The sequence below is a fragment of the Trematomus bernacchii genome, unplaced genomic scaffold, assembly GCF_902827165.1.
Source record: "Trematomus bernacchii unplaced genomic scaffold, fTreBer1.1, whole genome shotgun sequence".
In the NCBI taxonomy this organism is placed as follows: domain Eukaryota; kingdom Metazoa; phylum Chordata; class Actinopteri; order Perciformes; family Nototheniidae; genus Trematomus; species Trematomus bernacchii.
Window position 1 is genome coordinate 653,686 of NW_022987787.1, and position 27,983 is coordinate 681,668.

Consider the following 27,983-nt stretch of genomic DNA (forward strand, 5'->3'; position numbering starts at 1 on the left):
CACACACACACACACACACACACACACACACACAGTAATGACACATCTTTGACATTTCTAATATTCCTCCTTATTGATGACGACCTCCCTCCATAGCCCTTTCTTAGCTTCCACAGAGACACACATAAATAAGAATAACACATAAATAAATAGTATAAATAATACAAATACAGATAAACAGTGCCTGTGTGTTTGTGTGTGGAGTGAAACAGAAAAAAAAAGGAAATGTTTGAATGAAGTTAGACTTCACTGAGGGGGCTATGGAGGGAAATGGCCACGGCTTGTTCTCTCTGCCCCCCCCTCCCCGTCTCTCTCTCTCTCTCTCTCTCTCTCTCTCTCTCTCTCTTAGAGGTCAGTGCAGCGCTCCTGCTTGCTGTAGTGGTCGAACTGGCTCTTCCAGTGCATCATGTAGGAGGACCAGCGGTGGAACTCCACCTTCCACTGGCGCTCTGCCTCGTCTATGTTGTCTGAGAGAGGAGACACAGAGGAAAGTGGAGCCATGTTGCTCGTTATGCATGTCAGAATCACAGCCTGTCATTGGTGTTTTGTTTGGGTGCCAACCTCAAGACAGTGGTGCTTGCTCCTTCATTTGGTTGGTGTTAAAGGGAAGCATCGCAGATTTTCATGCATTTTTTTCTAGTCCAAACCTCCCTGCCAATGACCCCCATCCCTTTCTTCCAATGAAAAGGGACAGTTCCCTCAGGTCAAAGAGCACCACCCTCCACGTGGTGTACTTTTGTAAGAAAAAGGCAGTTATTGAAAAAGATCTGCAGGAGATGTCAGGAAGTTTTGACATTAGCTTGACAACAACTGTTTGTATATATAGACAGTTGTGTCTTTTTATGTATCTCTCTTAATGTGTGTATATGTATATACAATATGTGCCTATGTTTCATTATGTATGAGTACATACTTTATATATAAGTAAGTGTACAGGTCTGTATACAGTTACACATATTTGTGTATTTGTATTCCTCTGGATAGGTGAGAAACAGCATTCAGATCTCCCTGTCTGTATCACACACACAGAAGATTGACAATAAAGTTGACTTTGAACGGTCTATTGATGTAGCCTACATTTATGCTGTATTTACCAAATAGAATGTCCAGCTCTTTACATATCTTAAACATATCTAGATGTAAACATTTGATTTTTTATCTGGCCTTTGTTATTATTATTTAATTTTTTTGTTTTACCAGCCGATAGCCTTCTTTTTTTTTACTCTTTGCTTGTTGGAATATAATATTGCTGAAATAAAAATTAGACGATGCTAAAAAGTCAGAGCGTCAGTGGGATGCATCCTCTCGGGACCATGCATGTTTGTACCAAATGTTGCACCAATCAATCTGGGTCATACTGATATATTTCCTTTTAACTGCTGGTGGAGCTGAAATTGAAAAGTGGAAAGTGAGGGGATCACCAACATCTCCTGGGGACGGTGAACATCTTTGCCAAAATTCATTGACATCCATACATATTTGACCTGGCTTTTCGGAGTACCATTGGGAACATAATGACTAGTGTTGACCTGTATTCAGTACACACGTCATGTTTTAAAGTACAAGAAGTGCTAAGGAGTAGTGCTTACCGGTGATGTTGAGGAGGCGTGGCAGGAAGCGGTTCCAAAAGGCGCACATTTGGTTCCTCAGCCCTTTGTGGACCTTCAGTGGTTCAGTGTTGAGTCCGACGTGTTTCTGCTCGCTGACGGTGAACAGAGGCCAGCGCTTCTTGCTGTCCATCATCCCGTCATGGTTCACATTGGGATTTCTGCAGGACAAAGTAAAGGGACAAGGAGGGAAGTTACAATTAAGAATAGATATAAATAAAAAATACACTCATTGCTTGTTTCTTAGGTCCACTCGGGTAAAACTAAAGTAGCTAGTTCAAAAGCCAACCATTGTCAGTACTAGAAAATACAGTACATTTGAATAATTTATGTTTTTTATGCTTCTAAAATGGTATCTTTTGAAATCATGCTAGCTTGTGATGTTAGCATGAGATGACTGTTTATTTGACAGATGTTTCCTAACCTAGTTCAAATGGTTTTAATGGTGAATGCTAAATCAAAAATCAGTTGGTTATAGTAACTAAGAAATTAGGAAGTTAACTATATGTTGACATGAAACATTACCAATGTCACACGTAAACCTCTTTTCAGTTTGAATATTTACGATCGAACTATCCGTATAAGTAACAGAAATGCACATATACACATATTGAAGCATCTCTCAAGCAGTTATGAAAACACATCTGAACCTGAAGCTGTTTTCTGTGACTGACTGGAAGGAAATCAGTCCAGTACGTGGCAGTTTAATCAAAAGCTTTGCATCAGCATTCTGCCGTTTCTGCCGCAGGGCTATTACTCACTTGCTCAGACAGAAAAAAAAAAGTCCAGACATAATTTGATTAGAATCATAAATAATTCTCCAGTTGTGTAGAGACAGAAGTAATGTATTTACAGTAATGGCAGGGCAGAACCATCATTTTGATATGGACAATGTGGGGTTGTTTTAATGAATGAAAAGCATGTACTTGCTAATTATTTCTGATCTAAATGTCAGGATATATCTGGCCTCAGCGGAAGAGGTTTACCCTTTAAAGGTCCACCTTGCCTCTCCCTAACATCTAGCTGTTAGGAGACCTCTAGCTGTGAGTGTTATGCTGTGTGCTTAGGCCAAGCGCTCCTCTGTGCTAAATGCTAATCAAATGCTAAGATGTTCAAATGACAATGGTGATTTTAAGCAGCTTATCATCTCTAATAAATCCGAAAAACTCAAAGGACATCTGGCTCTGAGGGGAATGTATTTTTGATGTATTTTAATATAGTAAAATATTGTTCTAATAATGTTTTTGACATCATTTGTGTGCTCGATGCAAAGTCAAAGCGTTACCAATGTGGGCTTCATCCTCTGGGGACCATGAATGTCTGTTTTGTGCCAATCAATCTGATGCTGATATATTTCCCTGCACGAGTAGAACATTTTAAGTGCTGGTGGAGCTAACCAAGGAAACATGGAAAAGTGAGCAACATCACTAGACTTGGCAAAGACTTTGATCTTTGCCAAATTTAAATCCATCCAATTTATTTGGGGGTGTATTTGAATCTGGATCAAAATGGCAGACCAAACAAATCCAATGGCGTCACAGCTGGACAGACCTCGGGATTCCCCGGAAGTATCTATCATTCGACTTCAACCACAGAGATGGAGGTTTGCTTTGCAGTAGCAAGACTGAGTGACTTGTGATCTATAACTGACCACCTCATCCACCCTGTAGCTAAGCAACCTAATCAAGATGGACTGGTCTGTCCTCTCTGGTGTCCCCCTCTCTCTCTGCTGCTCATTACAGTTGATAAGTACATTCATTCTCCAGTCTGTGAGGCCTCACCCAGTTCGTGCAAAGTTGGCCCAGTATCTCATGATGCGCTGGCTCAGTTTCTCCTCCTCCAGGGTGTAGTTGAGTCTCTTCTCCAGGGGCAGCCCGAACACAAACTCGATCTCGTAGCCGTGGATCACTCCCATCCACTCGGGCCACGCCAGGTTGGACGCCCGGTGGTCGAACAGGTAGAGGTAGAGGCCTTTAGAGCAGGAGCAGGAGGAGAAGAGGACCATTGGTTAGTTTGACCCTATAGAAATGGTGTGATACCAACACATTCTGCAGATGCTGGTAAAACATTATTGTATTGGATCTTTTGATATCTGTTCTATCTATTTTAAACACTCAAACAAGATGTGGTGATTGTTGGAACAGAGGGAAGGCCAACAAAGACGGTTTTGAATAGATTTATTTGGTTTCTGTCGAGTTTGAATAAAGTGTATTATGAAATGATCAGCAAAGAAAAATGACTGTTTCATTAAATATGGTCTGGTGGCTTTGAAGAGAACATATATTGGCAGTTTTCATCTAACTTAAAGTGGACCTATCATGCTATATTTAAATGATATATTGTAGGGCCATACCTATATAAGGTATATTTATACGTCTCTGTTTTCAAAATACCAAACAGATCATGCATTTTAGCCATGCCTCATTTCGCTCTCTGTGCTGTTTGCTGTCTACGGGTCTGATTCTGCTGACCACGCCCCCCTGCAGGAGAGGGGAGACGTGCTCTGATCAGCTGCTGGGCTGTCAGAAGAGGGGGAGAAAAAGAGATCTCCGTCCTCCGTGTTTTATTATATAGAGTCGTTATTCATTTGTTTTAAAGCTCAATAAATAACAAAGAAGACCTTTGACCGGCACTTTTCTAATTTTGTCCGGAAGATTTAAACTTTAACGGACAACTTGACCGGCGAAAGTAACTGAAACTGAAACTCTGCCGCACGGTCCCCTCGTTCCTTGGAAGAGGCGGAGAGGTGGGTGTTTGTCATCTGCTGGTGGACTAACCGGAGAGAATTACAGTGCTTGCCTCGACGGGGAGGGATTGCATTGAATTAAAGCAGCGGGAGCAAACGCTTGCCTCGGGGAGGGAGAAAAAAAGCCACAGCGGAGAATAAACAGAAGGGTAACCATGGTAACTATGGGCGGAAATCTTCTTCGCTGCTTTTGTGGCAGACTACAGCGCCACTTACAGGCCTGGCATATGTACTACAGCATCTCCAGCGCTTTCGAGCGGCAATGGCCGGCCGTGGCCCAACCCCACATTCCCCTGATAGGTGGAGAGTTGGCCCAATAGCCGTAGCGCCACAGTCCTGACGTCAGGACAGTGTTCAAATCTGGATCAGTTTTTATCAGATCCGTTGCAGCCCCTTTTTTAGAGATTTGGGTATGGAGGAAAATAGAGAGGGTTGTGTTTTCTGACACTTGGTGAGTTCCCTGGAACACCGGGCACACATATTCATGTATAAAAGACGTACAAAAGTGCATTTTGCATGATAGGTCCCCTTTAATAAATTAAGGGGTTTATTTTGAGTTTTAGAGCAAAAAGAATAAACATATGAAGTTATTGCAGTTGTTTTGTCTAAACAATGCATTTGTTACTGTAACTGCAGAGATAGATGATTATAATATATCTTATTATCTAGATATATGATCAATTGTTTGGAGAAGAAAAAAATATAGAAAATTAGACATTTTAGTTTGGTATTTCTTCATTCCTTGGTTCCGGATTATATAAAACGATAAGCTATTAGGACAATATAAGCCCTTTGAAAAATAGAAAATTCCAAAAGCCACTTATATAGAAGGCTGATACAATACAGCAAAATTCCCATTTCAATCTTCCTCTGCAGAGTGAATTCTTTATACAATATTGTTTTATTGTTAACTGTAAATCTTAAGGCATGTGCGGTATCAGAGTTATTGTCCCAGGATCTCAGACATGATGCAAATGTTGTAGGTTTCAGATGAATTACAGCCTGCCTGATTAGTTCTGGCTTTATGAGGAAAAGAGGGCCAAACTGGACCACCCTCGTATATCTTACCTTGTGGGTTTCCTCCCATGTTAGACTTCAGGGCGTTGTGCTGGGCGTAGGAGCGAGCGAAGTGTGCCAGCGGGCAGATGACGTTTTGGTCCCCCACGATGTCGTCCAAGGCTTCCCGGTTCTTCAACCCGTTATTCTCATCCATCCAGTCCGTATACTGCAGCACCACCGACTCCAGGCCAATGTCGTTAGCATGTGGCACGCTGATCTTCACACCTGGCACAGTAACGTTTTTGTTAGGTTTTTCACTCTTTAGGTGCATTTTTTGTTGTTGTAAAAAAGCTGTGATGTGGGGTGATGTACAGAAAGCTTGAAATTGAACGTGTGGATTTTCTGCAAATCTCTCCGATTCGTCCAATGGTGTAAAGTACATTTAAGTACTGTTCTTAAGTACAATTTTGAGATACTTGTACTTTACTTGAGTATTTCAAATCTTTGCTACTTTGTACTTCTAGTCCACTACCATTCAGAGGTAAATGGTGTACACTTCACTCAAAGTCATTCAAACTAGCTGCACCTTTACCAGCTTTGATAACACTTTAATGATCAATAATTATAATCAACACATATCATTATTCTGAAATGGACCAATCTGCACAATGAGTACTTTAAGTATATCTTGATGCTTATACTTTTGTACTTTTAATTGAGTAACATTTTGAATGCAGGACTTTTACTTGTAACAGAGTATTCCTTCTACTTTTACTCAAGTACAAGATCTGAGTACTTTTCCCACCTCTGGATTAGTCACAGTAAAAGAGAACTATTAAATTCATCAATCATATAAACAGTTGAACAATCCTTCTACAATATTCTCTATCCATCCATTACAGCTGAGTGACTTCACCTGCCACAAATTCCTCCCTGGAGATGAGGCTCTCGTTGTCCTTGCTGAAGCCGGGCGCTCCGTACAGCAGGAAGTAGGAGCCCTCGTCCTGGTTGACCCCGAGCAGGACCTGAGTGTCTTTAATGTTGCCTGAGCTGAGCATGGCCTCGGGAGTGTCGGGCAGGACCTCTCCGTCCACAACAGGGACAAATGAAAACCGGAAGAGACTGGGCCACGGCAGGACCTGCTCAGAAAGGATGAAATACGGAGCACTGAATTGATCTGAGCTTCACAAGATTGATCTAGTAACTCCCAGAAGGCCCCTGCATCCAGGCCAGCATTATCATTCACTTGTGTCTTACACCAGCGGTTCCCAACCTTTTTCAACTCAGGGCCCACTTAAGAATCTAAAATGTTTTCGCGGCCCACATTCAACCATAAACAATACGGAGGCTAAATAAAGTTCTGATTGGTCAATTCAGAACATGTGACACGTTGTAAATCCAGTAGAACAGACCGCTGTCAAGGACTGTAATGACCGTTGCTAAGGAGGATCGAGAAAGAGAAAGGAAAAGAGGTTCAAATAAAAAGAAGTCTTAATGATGAAAATGTTTCCACTCAAATCAAAATGTTTTGCAAATAATTTGGCGGCAAATATTGAATTTACATTTACACCCTTTAATATTGTATTTGCGCTTTTAGATGAAGACCGCACACAGTTAATAAATAAAACTATTCTTCTGGTTAAAATACATATTTTTAAAAGTCAATCAAGGAGTAATCTTAATTGAAGGTGTTTGAAGAGTAGATTACAAATAAAATGTCTTTTGAAAGAAATTATTGCCACAAAAATCAAAGGTTGGCTGAACACGCCATGACATGGGAAATAATGAGCTCTAACGGAGAGTGGGATTAAAGGAACAATAAATATGCTTGCCATGTTGTGTTTTTGGTGGTATTTGGTTGTCAACCTATTTTTGTTTGTGAAATGTTGAAGTGAACCTACTGACTGTATCTTTATTTCTTCTGTTTTTGTTTTGTTGTTGTCTGAGATGGGAATGTCATCTCCTATATCTTACAGGCTTAAGACACAAACATGGACATAACAATAATTGTTATGTCCACATTATATGATACATTGCTGCAGGGTCGGGCTGGCATTTCGGCCATTATGGCAAAACCACATGGCTGGTGGTCCAGCAATGTGGGGAAAATAAATTGTACCTGTTAGCCAGAGCCCACTTTATGTTGGAACAGCCTATCTGATTAGGGGTTATACAGTCCTAAAGATTGTCAATAGACTACCTATATGGAAGGTGCAGTGGTACACTCCATACGTAACCATCCCTCCAAGGTCAAGCGGGAAATAATCAAATGAAGACAAGACAGAAATAGCAGAGTTCAAATGACATCACTGGCATAGAGGAAATGCGTTCCGCAAGGGCAAGCCGATCAACCAGTTCTGAAGAGTAAAAACGTTTTTATAGATAGAATTATATTATAGTTTTTAAGGCATGCTGCCTAGGTGATTATTGGGAAACACTTGATTCCTCCAATATACTGAATCGGACAATATATACTAGAGAAAATAAAAATGCAAGTTTAGATTTTGCCAAACTGTGACGGTGTATATTTAGTTGTGTTCGAGCAGGATGGATTTATGGCAATATTTGATGTTTATATGATTTGCATCAATGTAATGATGGTTCTTGAATCCTGTCTGGTTTATTTATAAACAGTGTCAAGAAATGGTACTAGTTATAATACATATCTTAATCGCAATTACAAATTACTTTCATCTATTAATCTAGTTTCATCTTGTTGATCATTTCCTAAAACAACTCACTGAAGTTTTTACACATCCCTCAAACATCCCTCAACGGCTAATCAATCCACATTTGTTGCTCAAGTTTATTTGGACCTGATGTGTGTGTATGAAAGGGAATGAAGTGAATCTCAAACACTGTTTTCTGACTGTCTGCATTACCTGCCACTCCTGGTCGATGAGCTCCTGTGGGGATCTACCGCGCAGACAGTCCACCAGCTCTGTGTCGTTGCCTCCATTGCAGCCAACCAGTTTGGCCAGCAGCGTGGCCCGTCTGCGGGCCTCTGCGGGGCTCACCGAGGCCCAGGGGGAGTTTGGGACCCCGCTCTGGAGGATGGCCCTGGTGAAGGTAGGCCGGCTGTCTGGAGACAAAAGGTGGAATCCTACTGAAGCACCTCCTGCACTCTCACCAAAGATGGTCACCTGTTTGGTAAAAAAAACCAGCAATTTAGAAACCAGGAGCAAAACGAGATCGCACCTTAATATATAGACAAGAAAAAAAGAGAGAAACTAACCTGTTTGGGGTTTCCACCAAATGAATGGATGTTATCTTGTACCCACTGCAGGGCCAGCCTCTGGTCCAGCAGACCCACGTTGCCAGGAGCCTCAGGGGAGCCGTGCAGAGCGAGGAAGCCGAAGGCACCGATACGGTAGTTCATGGAAACCACAATGACCGTCTCACTGTGAGCTAGGTAACGGCCATCATACACGTCCAGAGAGGAAGCACCACTGTAGAACCCTGGAAATGTTAAATATCACAGTATAGTAACCCATTGTATCACTTCATCTCAAACAAACAGTTAAACGTTTTGCTGTTAAAAAAAGTATTGATATAATAATGAATAAAGTTTACGATGTTTAATGTCTAGTGCAGGTCTCTTTAGTGCGCATGTCACAAAACGAGATGCATTATGGGATATGTAGTTTATGGGCAACGTGCTTCTGTAAAGTGGCATGTAACCGTATAATAAACGTATTCGATTCTTTGCAAGCTCTTGCGAGCCACATAAAATGAAGTCGCGGGCCGGATTTGGCCCCCGGACCTTGAGTTTGACACCCCTGGTCTAGAGGAACTTTTATCTTTATATCTATATGGAAACAGTTGAAAAGGTATTAGACTAGCAGAAATGATACTAATAGTCTTAGTTGCATAATCTCAGCCTTTTTTTTGTCAGATTTAACTTACTGTATTATATCCAATTCATTGCTAGATGCCCTTGTCTATTTGGGTTAAACACTTACTAAACAGGTACTGTAACTTAACTGAATCCAATGTGTTCTCGGCATGGAGTTTCAGATCGTCTACTTACAAAGAGTTGATGAGTGAACACATATCAAGCAGATCCTAATAAAGAAATGTAATTGGCTATATTTGATGCTCTCCTCTTTACAACAAGGCACAGCCTGAGGCCCTGCTGACCCAATGAGTAATGTCTAACCAATTTATATCTTATCTCCTTCTGTCAGAGTCGTGACCCAGTACCTCCGCCGTAGATCCACACCATGACGGTGAGGTTGTGAGGTCTTGGTGAGGACGGCACCCAGACGTTCAGGTACAGGCAGTCCTCGTTCATCTCTCTGTTGGGGTTCCACATCTCGCTGCCTTGGAAGCCGGGGTACGACATGTCCACATACTGGAAGCAGGCGTTGGGGTAGTTGTTGGCCTCATGCACATCCGTCCAAGAGCGCTTGGGCTCAGCAGGACGGAAACGCAGCTTCCCTATTGGCGCCTCACCAAAGGGGATGCCAAGGAACGCGGTGACGTGGTTTCGGTCTGGCACCGGTATGCGAGTTCCGCGGACTGGACCGCTGAGTGTCTGCACGACGAGGTCCCCGTCGCTCTGGGAGGTGCAGATGGGGATGAGGAGACACAGGAGGAGGACCGGGGAAAGGAGAAGCACGGAGCTCTGCATGATGGAGGAGAGTCTTTGCGTCTGGACCTGTGGTCGTGATTCCCTCTCCGATCAGAGAGGGCAGGGTCTGCTCTGCTTCGGCTCAGCTCTACAGACGGATGGAGAGAGAGTAATGTGATTAAAGGAGAGTGATGGAGAACAGAGGGAGGGAGGAATCAGATGAGGAAAGAGATGATAGGACAGAGGAAGTAGGAAGTGTCAGCAAAGTAGATCAAAGACTGGCGCACAACTCAAATCCCAAAAATTGTTTATTTAGAAATGTAATATTGGTCACACATCTCATAAGCTACACATATAATCAAACTTTGCTTTTGTGATTACGGGCCTGACATCTGTTTTGGTACATTTTTACATTTTTATTTTTTTTGTAGCTTATAGCATCTTATTTCAGATGGGCAGGGGCATCGCCACCGTACACATATTTGAAAGAAACCCTGGCAGGTGTTCACGTGTCTTGAGTGATGTCTTAGAATTTGCATTTAGGTCAAATGAAGAAGAATGACTGCTAACGAAGTTCACAAGGTGTTGTTGAAATTGTACAGAAAAAGCCAGTAACCTGGATTTAGAGAGGATTATTTTCACAAAACTATTTTCTAAATCAAACCACACAAAAATAGCTTTTTGTCAGATTCTTACTGTTGTCTTACTGACTAATCTAGCAATGTATGTGGTGAATGAGGTATGTGCTAATGTTTTAAAAATAATAATAATAATGTTTCGTTCAAGACTAAATACAATGTCCCTTTGATTTTGGAAAGAACACATTCATCATAATAATTAAATATATTTTATTCACATTTTTTTAAAAGCTCAAGTTTATGTCACTGAGATGGATCAAATGTTAAAGGGGACCTATCATGCAAAATGCACTTTTGTACGTCTTTTATACGTCCCCGGTGTTCCAGGGAACTCACCAAGTGTCAGAAAACACAACCAAGTGTCAGAAAACACAACCCTCTCTATTTTCCTCCATACCCAAATCTCTAAAAAAGGGGCTGCAACGGATCTGATAAAAACTGATCCAGATTTGAACACTTTACTGACGTCAGTAAAGTGGCGCTACGGCTATTGGGCCAACTCTCCACCTATCAGGGGAATGTGGGGTTGGGCCACGGCCGGCCATTGCCGCTCGAAAGCGCTGGAGACGCTGTAGTACATATGCCAGGCCTGTAAGTGGCGCTGTAGTCTGCCACAAAAGCAGCGAAGAAGACTTCCCCGCCCATAGTTACCATGGTTACCCTTCTGTTTATTCTCCGCTGTGGCTTTTTTTCTCCCTCCCCGAGGCAAGCGTTTGCTCCCGCTGCTTTAATTCAATGCAATCCCTCCCCGTCGAGGCAAGCACTGTAATTCTCTCCGGTTAGTCCACCAGCAGATGACAAACACCCACCTCTCCGCCTCTTCCAAGGAACGAGGGGACCGTGCGGCAGAGTTTCAGTTTCAGTTACTTTCGCCGGTCAAGATGTCCGTTAAAGTTTAAATCTTCCGGACAAAATTAGAAAAGTGCCGGTCAAAGGTCTTCTTTGTTATTTATTGAGCTTTAAAACAAATGAATAACGACTCTATATAATAAAACACGGAGGACGGAGATCTCTTTTTCTCCCCCTCTTCTGACAGCCCAGCAGCTGATCAGAGCACGTCTCCCCTCTCCTGCAGGGGGGCGTGGTCAGCAGAATCAGACCCGTAGACAGCAAACAGCACATAGAGCGAAATGAGGCATGGCTAAAATGCATGATCTGTTTGGTATTTTGAAAACAGAAACGCATAAATATACCTTATATAGGTATGGCCCTACAATATATCATTTAAATATAGCATGATAGGTCCACTTTAAGGTGAGTCTATAGGCGCTTTCACACCGCAGTACTTTTCCCACAAAGGTTTATGAGAACTCTTTAGTTCACTTCTTCTTCTTCTGCTTTGGGTTTACTGGCAGGCCGCAAACAACTTCACGGCGTATACTGCCACCCGAAGTCCCCGGCCGGAAGTCCCCGGAGTTGGGGACTGGCTTCAGTAGAAGCTGCTGGGACTCCCAGCAGCTTCTACTGAAGCCTTCCGAGTAAATCGCCAGAACACCCACACCTCCTCATCTCCACCGCTCCCATGTTTTCTTTTGTGTTGCCATAAGTTAGTTTCTCTGCATTTCTGCGCTGGGCTAATGCTAATGCTAATAATGCTAATGCGAGGATAATAAAATGGCGGCTTCACAAAACATTTTGGGAGTTTTACGGGGCGTGGTATGCATTCCGCCCAGCCAATCAGACATAGGAATCTTTTTCTCCCACGAAAGTACCTGCTCTCTAGCAGGGACGGAAAAGGTGGTGAAAAGGTTCTGATGAACTCATTTTAGTTCTGGCTCTTTTTGGTGTGAACGCGACATTTCGGAACGATATCGGAACTAAAGTGGGAAAAGTACTGCGGTGTGAACGCGGCTTAGGGGTCTGAGTTATAAAAATACCGTATGGAAAATGAACTAAAAATAAATAAATGAATTTAACAGTTGTACTGTTTATCTAAAATGGAAGGTATACATCACCAATTGTATTGAAAAATACGAACATACAATACGTGTACCATTAAATCAATTTGAAAATAAATATCTAGAGGCTGGAATTCTTCATGTATTGTATTTAGGGAGCTATTTATACACACTTCTTCAGGATGTCTACACACCCTGATGCAGGTTAGTAGCGATGTAGCTGTGTAGGCAGGCGGTGGCTTCCCAGAAAAGACTTATTAAATATTCAACACCACACCAAGACAGTGTCCTGCTGCTCGACAGCACAGATGATTGTCAGTGTTGCTTTAGATTCAAGCTGGTTCTGTTATAACAATGCAATATACAATGTTCCTTCACATCTGAAAGCAGGACATGGATCCAACTCAATGTACCCGACATGAGAACCCGTTTTTAGATCTTTAGAACTAAATGGCTGTCACAAAACCAGTCCAACTGTCAGAATTGAGCCAACATCCCTTAATGCTGTATGCTCAGTGGTACCTTTGATCAGTTGAGAACACATCTTCATCTATAAATCAATTCTCTACGTCGTTCTGCTCACACTGAACTGCTCACATACTAGGGATGGGAATTTGAAAGCAAATGTATATTCGAATATTCAATTAATCGTTCCCATCCCTATCACATACCACAACTGATAGGATTACTTGATATCAAATGTCATATTCATATGCATCACAGGGTGTGTTTCAAAACATTGGCTATTCTATTATTACACCTCTAGTACAAAACCCTTTGTCATCTATCTTAAATCATTGATGATTTCTCTGCAATATGAGTTATTCTACAAATGTCCAATAACACAAGCGTTTAGTGCACCTCCGCAGGCCCCTGCAGTGATGGGCTAGCTTCAGAAACAATCATGGTTTGAGTTCAATGAATACATTTGTTATCCTATTGTTATCTAAGTTAATATATATCAACGGTGACTTTAGGTTTTCACAGTGGACACAAACAGATGTCTCCTAAGAGAAGGTCCTGTATTTCTTTTTAAATTAGGAAAGAAAAGTAAGATAAATCAAGTTAATGTTGACTTTTAGTTTGTCGTTCTTTACATTATGCCACCCGACTTCCTTAGAGGAAACCCTTCACATCCTGGCTCAGGGTTTTGTGGGACATGTACAAATGATATTGCATTACTTCCTATAGTTATAAGTTCACACCACGAAAAAGGGAAGCTTCTGTTGCTGACAGTGTATGGTACACACTAGAGTTAATCTTCAATAAAGCTAGTGTTAACACACATTTTGGACATAATAACTTTTCAAATAAAGTTCTTTTGTTAGTGCATTTGCTGGAACTGGAGGCCATGTTTCCTGGATAAATGTCTATCATTAAAATGAGAGTCCTGCTGTTACTAATACTCTGTCTCCATCTGTTATGGAACCCAACTGTAACCGCTGAAATCTCTATTACCGAGTTTCCACTGTGATGGAGGGAAAGTTATTTTCTTTCAGCATGCAGACGTGTTAAAAGCCCCCCAGTGCTGAACAACAAAGCCTGAGACAGGTGTGTGGTCATGAGGGAACTATAAAAAGGCTTCAGAGTAAAACCCTTGTAAATGCCACGCTGTTTGACGGATTCAAGCGGCACTTTCCATGAATCTCCTTATAGTATATGAGAAACCTAATAACTCCAAGAGACTTTATGAAAGTTATCGTTGGCATGCGCTGGTGTATTGGATTTGTTTGTTTTTTTCAACACCTTTTAACTTAATTTAATTTGTATTTATTTAATTTGTAGGAAAATGTTTAAAAAGGAAATAGAACGTTGGAAGTTCTTAACAACCAATTAGCCCGGAATATGTTATCTACAAGGTTAAACATTGTTCGACCCTCCAGCTAAAATAGGAGCCGATAGATTTTAGTTTTTTATAAAGCAAAATGTACGGTGGCCCAAAACACTTCCATTAGGGCTGCTCGATTATGGCAAAAATCATAATCTCGATTATTTGGGTCAATAATTGATAAGTAAGTAAAGTAAGTAAGTAAAGCTTTATTTATATAGCACCCTTCTCAACACGAATGTACAAAGTGCTTTACAGTACAGTACACAATTCACAGTACAACTAAAATGTAGAATAAAAGGCATAAAAAGGCATAAAACAACAGCAGGTAATACATAGGATAAAACATACGATAAAACACCAATAAAAGACAGCTACTAACTCACCTCCTCCGACGCCCCAAAGGCCTGTCGGAAGAGGTGGGTCTTTAACTGCCCCTTAAAAATCTCTATTGAGGGAGAGGTTTTTATTTTCTGGGGGAGTTTGTTCCAGAGCCTTGGGGCCACCGCCTCAAATGCACGGTCCCCCTTAGTTTTTAGCCTGGTTCGGGGCACCCTTAGGAGGCCTTGCTCAGAGGACCTCAGGGCCCGGGTTGTGCTGTGAGGGAGGATCAGGTCATTGATGTAGGCTGGGGCTTGGCCATGGACAGCTCTATATGTGTAAACCAATACCTTAAAGTGGGTTCTGAGATTGACAGGGAGCCAGGGCAGGGCAGAAAGAATCGGAGTGATGTGGCATGTTTTTTTGGACCGAGTGAGCAATCTGGCTGCAGCATTTTGGACCTGTTGTAACCGGTTTATTGATGTTTTGTTGAGGCAGGAGAACAGAGCATTACAATTATCAAGCCGGGATGAAATCATTGATATCACGATTATTAAAACGATTATCCATTTACTTTGAAAACATCCATTTATTGAAAAGAAATGTGAACAGTATGTTTTTAACAGTTGATCACCCTGAACTTTAAGTATAATTGAACTGAAAAACCAATAGAAAAAATAATAATAATCGTTTTATTTCGATTATCTTGTTTTCATAATCGTTGCAAGCCAAAATCGTAATTGCGATTAAAATACGATGAATTGAGCAGCCCTAACTTCCATTAGGAGAAACTCGTTGCAGTTTCACAAATTATGCAAATATTAAAAGACAAAGGGAAATGGAGAAACATCTTCACACAGCTTGACAACACATGTGCAATGTTTACTAAAAGCGCTGCATAAGCAAAACGCTAAGTACAAAACAATCCAAATCCAAAACGCTGCGGAACAACGGAAACGGGGACACTAAAAAGTGACGCACACAGCTTGGACTGGAGTGCTTGGTGATAATCCGTGACTATAAAGTTGGCCAACTCTTGTTAGAAACGTACCTAAAATGTATGTTTTATCGGCTTATATGAACAATGTGATCACATGAATCCTTCAGATATTATTGCAGATCTGCTGTAAGCTAGTATGCAAACGTAGCTAACCTAGTTATTTAAAATATATTGACAAAACACTGACAGTGATGAACCAGGCTAACTCTGCCACAGCTGTTGTACTTGTCAGCCACAGTGATATCTTATGATATTTATGATTGCTTCTGTTGCCAACTAGTGAGGTTAGTAACATTTACGTCCATTACTCACGCAAAACAAACACAATTACAAAATAACTTAAACCAAAAAGAAAACATTGTTCTTCAGTTATATCAAAATAAAGACATTCAGTTTACGATGATAGATTGAAGGACAAATCAATGTACTGCCTACGAGGGTAGTTGAACCCGGAGGAAAGTGCAGTGCTCGGTGTCCTTGCACCTAATACAAAGTAATTAAAGAAACAGCCGTGGGGTCCAGTTTCCTCCTGGGCTCATCTATGACTACTGACATCTATGCTGTTGAGTATTATGCTTTCAACTAATCCTTACAGCGGGTTCTATATGCCCTCATTAATTACTCAAGAGAATACAACTCATCTGTACCGACATTTCTACAAATAGCCGTATTGTTGCTAAGTCTGAACCATTTTACAAAGACTTCACACGTGAGCTATATTCCACTTCAAAGACTCAGACTTGTGACTGATCCTGGGTTTAAGAAAACAGTTGGGGATACTGGGATGGGGGCGGGGGTATTGTTGGTGGTCTGGAATGGATGCAATTCATAAGGTCTAACCCCCATAAATACAGCTATGGGGTCTAAGTCAATAATCTGTGTGCTATGAAAATAACCATGTGTTTGTTTGTGAATGCATCCTAGTGAAAAAATGTCATATCAACAGCTTGAAAAAAAGCAATCTCCACTATATGGTTTGATGTTAAAGTGAAGATATTAGCGGGATATTTGGGGATATTTATACTTTGGACTTGAAGTATTGTTAATATTGGGATACATTTGTTTAAATAGGACAATATGATGTGGCCAGGCCTGATTTAAAAATAATCTGTGTAATTTAAAAAAGACATAGGGAATCAACTTTGACTCACACTGTCCATGATGGAAAACATGTTGGAAGTCCATTGATAATATTACCAGCCTGTTTGTGTAAATGTGTGTGTGAGGGACAGAGAAAGGTAACATCACCAAAATAGATTCTCTATACAACCGGGAGGGAGCGTGTTCAGAAATAGTATCGATATACACACAAACACACACACAGCTGCCCCCTATCCCTTACAGCACCTCCAAGCTAATCCTGTCACTATGACGACCATACGTTGCAAAACATAAACAAGAGCCTCCAACCTGACAGGTGGGGAGACAACTGTCTCCAAGCATTGTTGCACATTTAAAAGCAATGGCAGAATCATGAGTTACGTGAGTGTGTTGGAGAGAAACTCCCTCTGGAGGAAACTTTGAGATCGTAGACTTTGAGACCATCTACATACAAACAACCTATAACACACTACAGGAAAGGGAACACCCAAAAAAGCTAAATAGGGCCTCTTTAGGAATATTGTTGGTGAACCCAAACAAAAGATACACAATGAAACAAACGACAAACAAACTAACCCATTTTCTTTAGTGTTCTTCAAGGTATAATTACAGTTTTTTTTATGGGAGTCTGGTTACATTGAATAGAGTCTAAAAAACGGATTCCTGCAGTTCGAAAGGATTGTTAATTATATTTGACCTCTGTATTAACACGAATATTGCACAGCAAACACACTTTTCTATTTTGTAGTTCATCTGCGTCTCGAATTTAATAAACTAATATTTATCATTGCAAGATGAAATGTATGAATGTTGTGTATATTGAATCCAATCACCAAGAGACGAGCAGATTAGAGGCAAAGTCTGGTACTAGTCAACAAGCCAACACATATTACAGCACTTTACAACCAAGTTCCAGCTACCAGTGGTTATGCCAACAATTGAACTCACTCCATAAGTCTGTTTCATTGGAAAAGACCTGCGTACAGAGGATACTGTACATGCTTCAGCCAGTACTAACAGTGCAGCTCCAGCTGGAGACATTACAATAACAACAGCGCTACTTCACTTTTTTCCTCTGTCCTCTGTTACTCCACAACACACATGCACCAATTTCTATTTCACATTTAATCTGTGATGTTGATGAGTAAATTACAGTTTCATTTCATTTGACTTTTTCATTTGAATGCAATCGTCTCGTTTTCCATCCATTTACACAATGTTGTTTCTTGTATGTGGGCAGCAAATAAACAACTACTACTACAAAACGTTATGAAACATAATACAAACCAATTTCTCTCACACATTTTTTGGCCAATTAAGCTGCTTATTCAAACTATGATGCGTGGAGACACGTCTGTAGCACTGGACACACTTAAAGGTCTGGGAATATGGACTCAGATGCCCTTTTGCACCGGCTCAGTAAAGCAGAATTCAGCTGTGGGCAACACGAGGGGCTGCCGTCGTATGTATTTCACTACAGGAGGGAAATGAGCCAACTGCTGAGCCCTGTAGGTTCTGGAAGTATCAAAAAACATAACAGTGGAACAAATGAAAATCAAAGATTGAACTCGGACCCAGCGATGTTCCAACACACTGTTTTCAATTCTAGTTGTAAGACATAAACAACTCAAGGGAGGATCTCATGTAGGATAGAGGGAAGGGGGAGGGAATGCATGGAAGAAGGAAAGATGTTTTTCATGGAAGGGTGTATGTGTGTGTGTACGCATCGTAATTATTTATAGCAGTGACAGCTGCGTGGCGGGAACAACGGTGAGAAGGTGAAAGAGAGGAGGGAGAGTGAGGCTGCTGGGAAGTAAAGAAAAAGGATGCTGGAAAACGAGAGGAGATGAAAGGAGAGGAGAGGATGGAACTGGTGAGGAGCCAGTGGAAGGCTTGTTCATACTCTGTTTAAATGTTTAAATCAAAGTTAAAATATATACAGTATACCTTGATTTGACAGATGCTCAGTCCTCCTACATGAAAACTGCACGGAGGTTTATTTAAAATGAGAAGATGTATGCCAAATAGTGAGACATTTGAAGGTGGGTGGATACAGATGTTAACATTGAATACTGAGCAGTACCTCAAGCTTGGATTACATGCCATAACTAGCTAAGTTGATATATCATCGAAGGCTATATGATTATGTGATGCTCAAACCTATTTTATGAATGGGTTTTAACTGGTATAAAGAGTTTCAGTTTAGGAATCTGATTTGCTTTGTCCCCACTTTTGCACAAAAAATGGCTCTACTTTGTGGTCTCTTTAAATTCATGTATTATTGTTTTACAGCCAGCTAACTCCACTCTCATCAACCTTATTTCCAGCAACAGAAGCAAAAGCAGCAGGCAGCTGTTTTTACAGTAACAGTAACAATGCCTTGATCATATCCACCACCAAACTCAATTAAACCAAACTGTGGATTTTGAGAATCATTACACACTTAGCAGATAGACAGACATGAATGCTAAAGTTGCTCTGTCTCTGCAAATGCAATTTTTTGATAACAGGTTTGCAAATAAATAAATACAATTTAAGGGTTGGGACTATTGATTGAAAAAGCACAAAAGTGTATTTAGCTGCCGGTGCAAAACAAGCAACATAAGCTTTAGAGATGTTGGTAGGTGTAGTGCTACAGGTGTAGTGCTACAGCAGCAGCTACACTAAAAACACACTTCTTCTCTCTGGCCTTCTAGTTAGAGCGGAGCACGACTCCTGACTTTTCCTTGTGTTTTTATTTTTTATATCTGTTGTAATTTATTGTCTTTTATTGTGATTGTAGTAATGTGTTTTTATTACATGTACAGCACTTTGGCTCGACCAAAAATCGCTTTTAAATGTGCTTTATAAATAAAACTTGATTTGATTTGATTACACCTAGCACCAACCTACACCTAGGGTGTTTCTCAATGTCGAGTAAAGCTGCTCCAGAGCCACTATTTCAAGCATACTACGTCATCGAGTGCCGCTGAAGGACTGTTCCAATGTCCAGCATACTTGGAATTCTACCGAGCCCGGCGTACTTCGTGGCGAGAAATTTCGAGGCTGCACATGTGTAGACTCCGCGGTCTTAAAATCCCCACAATGCTTTGCGCACGGACCAATTTCCCCAAATCTGTGGCGGAAAATGTAAGGCGGGGCCTCTCATATGACGCACACCTGCACACTTGCTCGCCTGTTCCACTCTTTGTTTTCCGAATGCCAGGAAGTATTCTTGCCTCGCTTCTGAAGCAAGTGACTCGGAAGACATGTGCTACCAAGCAAGCGTACTCGACATTGAGAAACACCCCTAGTCTGTTTCCCCTTGCTTCCAAAAAAGAATATGCTAAGCTAAGCTAACCACATATCACTAAATGACTCTAACTAACACTCAATAGCATTGGTTTTTAAAAATAAATCATAAGTGTCCTCTGTAGTGAGCATACCATAGACAACACTTTTTGTCAAAGCTGAAAAAAGCAAATATTATAATATTTTAATGTGTTTCTTAAAATCTTGAACTATTCCTTTAAAATCACTAATGTACTAACGCAACTTTAACCTGGGATAACTTTTGAAGGTGGTCCCTGAGAAAAGAGAAAAGAATAGATGAAGACAAAAAAGATGGGGGTAGAAAGAGGAGGAATCCCAGGGGGTGAGGAAATAAGAGTGGAAGGCAGAGGGGGAGATTGAGTAGAGGGGCCTTAGACTGGGTGGGAGAAAGTGTGTCACTTCTCAAATTAGACTGAGGAATTTGTGTATGAAGATCACAGGAGGATTGGTTTCACTGGGGGCGGGCACAAGTCATGTGTCTCTTAGGATAAAACACTGGAAAGAGAATTCAATATCACTGGAAGACACTAAACAGCTACAAATGTATCAATACACACAAAACCAGCTCTTTTTCAGAAAAATAGTACACTAAAAATGTGAGTGTTTCTTTTATGGATTTCCTAAAAGACCTGTAAATAGTTGCTTCCACTATCTATATCCAATTCAAATGTATTTATAAAGTATATTAAAAAACAACAACGATTGACCGATGTGCTGTACAAAGACACAACACAATAAACAAACAAAACCTAAAAGGAAATACTAAAGTGAAGATGTGTTTAAAGGCATGGTTCCCAAATACTAAGACACTGGGTGTTTCTCAATGTCGAGTACGCTTGCTTGGTGCCACATGTCTTCCGAGTCACTTGCTTCAGAAGCGAGGTAAGAATACTTCCTGGCATTCGGAAAACTAAGAGTGGAACAGGCAAGCAAGTGTGCAGGTGTGCGTCATATGAGAGGCCCCGCCTTTCATTTTCCGCCACAGATTTTGTGAAATTGGTCCGTGCGCAAAGCATTGTGGGGATTTTAAGACCGCGGAGTCTACACATGTGCAGCCTCGAAATGTCTCGCTACGAAGTACGCCGGGCTCGGTAGAATTCCAAGTATGCTGGACATTGGAACAGTCCTTCGGCGGCACTCGATGACATAGTATGCTTGAAATAGTGGCTCTGGAGCAGCTTTACTCGACATTGAGAAACACCCACCATCTCACCATTGCTCTGACCTTGACCATTGGAACAAACATAAGCAACTGGTCAGCGGACCTGATTGAAATGTTCTCGTAAAGGGTAAGAAAAAAGGTTGAAGCTAGCCCATTTAATAATTTGTTGGCGAACAATAACATTTTAAAAGCAATCTAATTACTTAGTATTTTTAGTAAAACATTACTGTCTATTTACACAATTAGATTGTGTAGGTTCTAGGCAACAAGGGTTGGTATGAGGGAGATCACCTGCACCACTGGGTCCAAATATCAGAATGAGATGCAGTATTTTCTGAGAAAGAGGAGCATTCAAATGGAAAAAGCATTGGCCCAAGAATAGAACCCTGAGGGACTCCGCAATGGAGAGGCACTGATGGATAACAGAGTCATCAAGGATGACAGAACAATTTGTGTCAGAAAAGTCAAACCTGAACCACTCCAGAGCAGTACCTTTAATGCCAACACAGAGCTCCAGGCGAGAGATGAGGATTCTATGGTCTAATGTGTCGAGTGCAGCTGTGAGATCAAAAAGCATAAGAATGGTGGAATCCCTAGAGACAATAAGAGATTGTCGAGACCTTTTCAAAGTACAGATTCAGTGCTATAACATTGTCTTTAAACCAGACTGGAACACCTCAAGAATACCTTCTTTGTCAAAAGATTGTAATTGAATGAGTGAGGTCAGGGGTGGCAGATAATGAAGGCTAAAGAAGGATAAGCCTTCCCTACATTGTTGATCATTATAATATTGTGCGCACCAATGTTCCTTAAAAGTCTAATTTGCAGGTTACTGCATATATTCAGAATCAGAAACAGGTTTATTACGTACGAGGAATTTGACTTGGTTTCGTGGTGCATAAAAACAAGAATTAAAAACACAGGTAGAAAAATATTAAAAATAATTAAACAGCTAGAGCAGCAATTTAAAATGATACCTGAAATGTATTTTCAGCTTTGACAATGTTGTTATCTGCTCCAGCTTTTCTTAAATATGTCCAGACACCTGCAACTTTACAGTATTTTAAATATAGAAACAACATTTAAATCACCTTGAAAGATGAAATAAGCTCCAACAACAGAATGGGAGAGTTGAAAGGCTCAGGGGATTAGTGACTGTGCCACTCTTCAGTACAGAGACAGAGGAAAGACTGGATGGTGCAGGAAGCAGTTTAGGCTCTATACACTCAGTTTCACTGTCTATTATTGTAGATTGTGTAAATTATTGATAGATGCAAATAATGTTAAATTGCAGCCCTAGGTATAGGTACAATTCTACATTTCACAACTTTAAGTTGCACTTTCTTTGGCAAATTTCAATAGTATTGCACAAAATGACCAATTAGTCTTCTATTCAATTAAGGCGCTGAGCTCGTCTGATAAAACATTCTATATTTTGATTGAGTTTCCAGTAACTTCACTATATTACAATGTTTCAATATCATAATTTAAAGTAATGCCGTGAAAGGAAATGTATGTATGTGCTATGATTATTCCCAATGATTGGCTTTACTGCTTTGAATCCAAAGTAAGGCACTGTAAGTTGTTAGTAAAGTCAGAGTAGCTTATCCCAAAAGATATGTAGAGAAAGGCTTGCAGAGTGAGAACGAGCTGTAACACAGTGTAATATATACAGTACATCAAACCAGTGAAGCGTTTCAGCTCCTCTGTGACAGACAGACAGGAGGGGGGGGGAAATCACTGGAATTTTACATTTTGCAGTACGGCCATCTTATGTTTCCCACTAACAGCGATAAAAATAAATAAACGCTCATACAGGGAGATATTGAGTAGTCCTTAACTGAAAGACATCAGAACAACTCAAAATGTCAGAAAGTCGGAAATAACCTCAAGGCTGCACTGAAAAAACTGAAAGGTTGACATTAATTAAATGTATTATGTCAACAAATTTCACATAACTGTTTAAGCTTTGTTGAAAGCAATAATATGAAGTTGAACCTAATATTTTTCACTTAAAAGTATTGCTTTCAACTAAATCTGTTGACATAATAGATTTAATTCAAATCAAAGTTTCCGTTTTTTCGTTGCGTGTCTGAAACCTAATTTACTTACGCACTATTACCCAGACAATAAACACTCTACAATTGACTACATAGTGTTTCCATTGTGGTTTTTGAGAGCACTAGATTGCATACATGTTACACTGCGAGCTGTGGGAACACTGTCCGAGACTCTGAAACCATCAAACCAAACTGAACAGAAGCTTCATATCCATATCCTGAACTCTGTTTTCATGTAGTTCCAGAGAATAATCCTATCCTTCTGAATGTCAGGGGTTGTTTTCACGGTACTTGGACACGGACAGTGCTGACCTTTGATGGGAAAGAGAACCAGAGTCCAATATGGACTTTCTTATTATTTATTCTTCAGGATAAAACCTGATCCATAAAAGGGCAACACGATGGGGGTCAACTGTACACATATATCTTTTGATAAACTGTGTACATTTATTGTCCCATAACCCAGCCAAACAAAGCTTTCAAACTGATCTTTAAAGGTCCCATGGCAGGGCCATTTCTACTGATCATAATTCCATTGTTGAGGTCTACTAGAATAGATTTAAATTGTGCAATTTTCCAAAATCACATTGGTTTCTCATACAGCATCTCTGTATAGTATGTGTATTCACTCTCTGTCCTAAACGGCTTGTTGGAGCTCCTGCCCCCCCCCTCCCTGTGAGCCCAGTGTGCTCTGATTGGTCGGGACGTTGCGAGGCTCGCTGCTGCGAGGAGTGGACAGGTTTCCGGGTCGGCGATACAGAGAGAACAAGCGAAACTCATCCTGAGCACACACAAACACTCACAGCCGAAGTAAAAACAATAAGTGTGGCTTGATATTGAGTAAGAAAGAGGTTTATAACGCTGTGAGAATGGGTCTGCAGAGAGCATTTCTCCGCGATCCCAACTCGTCTATTACCAGCGTTCAGGGAGCTCTATGCAAGTCAATGGGGACTCCCTGTTAGTTAGCCAAGGGATCCTGGTGTGTGAGGTGCTCCGCGGATTGGTCCATTTGGGCCAATCCGGTCATTTGCTGTTGATTTGGGTATTCACACGTCACTGAACCCAGGAAGCAAACAATGGAAAATGAGAAATCTCCAACGAGGCGTTTTGGGGCAGCATAGACAGGTCTTTTCTGTGTTAGAGTTTTACTCGCTACAGGGTGTACTTTGAGGGTTTGTGACCCGTTTACATGCAGAAAAACCTTCATAACACACAATGGGACGGGTAATAACCGGAAAAGCATGACATGGGACATTTAACACAGAGATTATTAATAACCCTCTTGAAAACTTTTCTTAAACCAAAATTGTGTTGTGTGCAAGGGAAAAGTAAACAGAAGAGGGAAAAAGCAGGCCTAAAGTCGAGTTTTTCCCTTTCCTTGGAATCCATCCAGCTTTATCATCTTTGATTCATTTAGGAGACCCATTAGCAAAAACGATGACAGCTAAGCCAACTACTTCCCTTATTGATTAGGCAATTTATCAGTCCTGCCACTACCAATAAACTGTAAATACACATCAGATGCAGTGCACAGACATGTAGCCCTCTGGTTTCAGGAGTCAGAAGGAGGTGTAAACGTAGATTCCCTTATTTTGTACAGTATTTTGATTCTTAAGTGACTTGAAATATAGAAACAGAAGGCTATTGTGGTGCGATATGTTGTTTTGTAAGATTACACTAAATATTGTATTTTTCATCATAAGCAAACTGTAGCATATGTCTGGCATTGTAGAGTTTTTATTGTTATCTAACTCTTTTGGTGTGTGGCCTGAATTGACATCATTACAGGCATTGCTGGTTGACAGCAGAAATGTAACATCCTTCATGACTGAGGGGCCGCCTGGCTCCATATAATGGCAGAATGTTAATATGGAGAATCGCCCATGCAGCTACAGTATAAACAGAGTCTTTTTTCTGCCCACTCCAACATGAAACTGTTCTCTGCTTTCTGTCCTGACACTTAACCCACCCACTGGCTGTGCAGGTTACAAGTCAAGCTGCCCCTGCAGTAGCACAGTGTACTTTGGAAACTGTGAATTGCTAATACTATGTTTGTACATGGTATCAGCTTAAATGTGCAAGACTGTTTTTATTAGATTTTTATATTATGTGATCACGCTTATCAATATTAGATAATTAGATAACAGTGAGCTAAATGTTGACTCTAACTGGATATCGTGTTCAAGCATAGAGCCATATCACATTTCAAAATAGGCAACAGAATCCAATATGTCATATATATGATGAAAATACAATCAATTATAAAATGCATTGGTGCTGTTACTGGAGTGGGGTATATCTGTTTGTGTCTCCATAGATTCAAGATTTGTAAACCCTTTCCAAAAGCAACCAAGCTGATAAAGTCTGTTCTTGTATTTTAATATGCTCCATAAAATATTATACATATTGACAGATGGACCACATACACTGTCCAGCTGTAAGGAATACTCACTAGGGCACCAAAGGTTAAAATAGTCCTCAATAAATGCACCCCTGTTTGAGCTGGACATTGGTGTATGTGTTGCTACATTTCTGAGCCTTCTATAGGATCCAATGGGTCCAAGTGTCCAAATAAGTAAATCTCTAAAATGACACCAGCCATATCATTTAATCATCTAAGCTTGTCAAACTAAACAGAACCACTAAGTGGGACTACTCCCTAGAGAGAGCAAAAATGCAGAGTCAGAATTCACTTAAAGAAAGTAACCCTCCTACAGAAATTGCATGCAAATACAACTTTTAATAAATGAGTAAAACCTGCAGCATCGATTACACTTTGGCAGTCATTCCACTGAGAATGCAGATAGGGAATGTGCACTGCCCGCTGCCAAGACTGCATTAACTGTTATGACTTACAGAGGCAATCAATTCAGGCTACAGCGAAGTGCAGCAGCGGAGAGGGAGGAGAGAAGGGCCACTTTGTTTTAACCACACAAACAGGGACTCGTAACATATCATCTTCTCTTCAGCTTATCTATCCACTGGGTTCAGCCAACATGCAGCTCCATGAAAGCCCTGACTGTTATGCAATGTGCAACACCGGTGGAGATCTGATCTGCCATCAGACAGACATACTGGAGACATTAAACAGAATATGCTATTTGAAAGAACACAATCATTTTGATATTTAACTGCATCCTACTACAGGCTGACATACAAATCAGAATACCTTTATTCATTCCACTGAGTTACAGCAGAGCCAACAAGAGCAAGATATGAATTAAGAGGCATGCATAATATATTAGAGATAAAAAAATAGACATTACCCAAATTACAATTTACAAAAATGCCCTGTCAGCACCTTGGAAAGCAACAATATTACCACTAGTTAGACTATCATGTAATAAAAGCTCAATAATGCCTGCGACTGGGTAAATATGCTGAGTTAGACAATAAGAACCATTTGGAGATATTGTTAGAAATATTAGAAAGGCCTCGGTATAATAATCTGCTGTGAATAAAGCATGTAACCACCAAGAGCATGCACACTTTTGCAGGATATAATCAATCGTCGCCCTCTGCAAACCAGAACATGCACATTTAAAAGCCTGCTGTATATTGTCTTCATGTATGTGAGAGAGACATAGAGACAGATAAAGTGGACGTAAGAAGACACCAACAACACACAGCGGCCACATGCGTCTCGCCATTGAGGCACGTCACACATCGATTGCCCGAACAGTCTCTCCAGCTATAACATATCCTGCCGTGTTATCACCCCCCACAGAGAAAACAGTATGTCGCACAATTAAATGTATTATCGTAACAATGTAATGTCTCTTTGTCGGAAAACATATGCCTGTGTGTGTATGTATGTGTGTAATATGCTATTCCTACACGCTTGTGGGCAGTACCATATATATTGAGCAAGTTACAATACAATTTCACTCGAACTAATTATTTTTCAGAGCATATATCTACATGCCGATAAGACAAACTACGCCTTTTGATTCAGGCTTGATACCAAAACATATTTCAAAAGCTATGTAGTTTTAATAATAAACAATTGAACCTTACATTGCACACATATTATACGGGATTTGGTGTTGGAGAAACGCACGTACATAGTCTGACCTGGTACTGGTTCTGGAGAAATGGTGAGTAACCATGGCTACCGTTGATGAGGCAAAGATTAAAGGGCATCGCATCAGTCGTGCACGAGGTAAATCTTGTTAAAACTGCACGAGCTACATGGGTTGGCAGCTTGCGCTGGGTTAATAGATGAAAGCTAATACAGACCGACAGCTGATATTCATTAAAAGCTCGGTACTACTGTTTCGGTTCTGTCTTACCTGGCTACCGCTGCGGAGCAAACCCGAGCCAACGACTTTGTTTCTTTCTTTCTTCCTCTTCTCAGTATGCTAGGAGAGCAACACAGCGACACCGGACTGTGGTTTGTGGGCGAGTTAAAATGTTTCCTGAAGCAGAGGTGTCTCCAGCCGGCTGTCAAAGAAGAAATGTCGGTAATGCCTCCTCCCAGCAACGCGGTTACTGAACACTCGCTCGGCCGGTCCGTAGAACAGTGACGGTAGAGAGAGACTGCTGCTAATAAATACTGCTAGTAAACGTAGTACAAACAACTCTCGCGAGAACACTGTTTGATTCTCCTGTCAAACCCATGTGTTAAATGCCCACTGTGCTTTTATGTATGTCACAATGACTTTATTTAGCCCTTAAATTAATGAAAAAATAATAATTGCAATTTCACTTTTAAGCACAATTGAAATATAAGATGTAT

General features: G+C 40.7%; 1 protein-coding gene across 1 annotated transcript; it reads right to left on the reverse strand.

Moving 5' to 3' along the window:
- Positions 1–27,743, reverse strand: ache (acetylcholinesterase). The gene is made up of 9 exons (XM_034149558.1): positions 27,538–27,743; positions 9,556–10,073; positions 8,588–8,811; positions 8,235–8,495; positions 6,269–6,491; positions 5,422–5,637; positions 3,389–3,578; positions 1,590–1,768; positions 1–467 (listed from the first exon to the last, which is right to left on the reverse strand). Exons 2-9 carry the CDS (start codon positions 9,983–9,985, stop codon positions 346–348), a joined length of 1,845 nt encoding a protein of 614 aa, XP_034005449.1. The 5' UTR covers positions 9,986–10,073; positions 27,538–27,743; the 3' UTR covers positions 1–345.
- Positions 27,744–27,983: the final 240 nt, after the last annotated feature.

What these genes read in the sequence shown, in the direction of transcription:
- ache (XM_034149558.1), bottom strand. Translation starts at nt 9,985, where the DNA reads ATGCAGAGCTCCGTGCTTCTCCTTTCCCCGGTCCTCCTCCTGTGTCTC. An exon ending in GGTGTGGATCTACGGCGGAG is followed by an intron (nt 8,812 to 9,555) that starts GTACTGGGTCAC and finishes TAACATTTCCAG; the next exon opens with GGTTCTACAGTGGTGCTTCC. An exon ending in ACGCCTCCTCAACATCACCG is followed by an intron (nt 468 to 1,589) that starts GTAAGCACTACT and finishes CTCCTCTCTCAG; the next exon opens with ACAACATAGACGAGGCAGAG.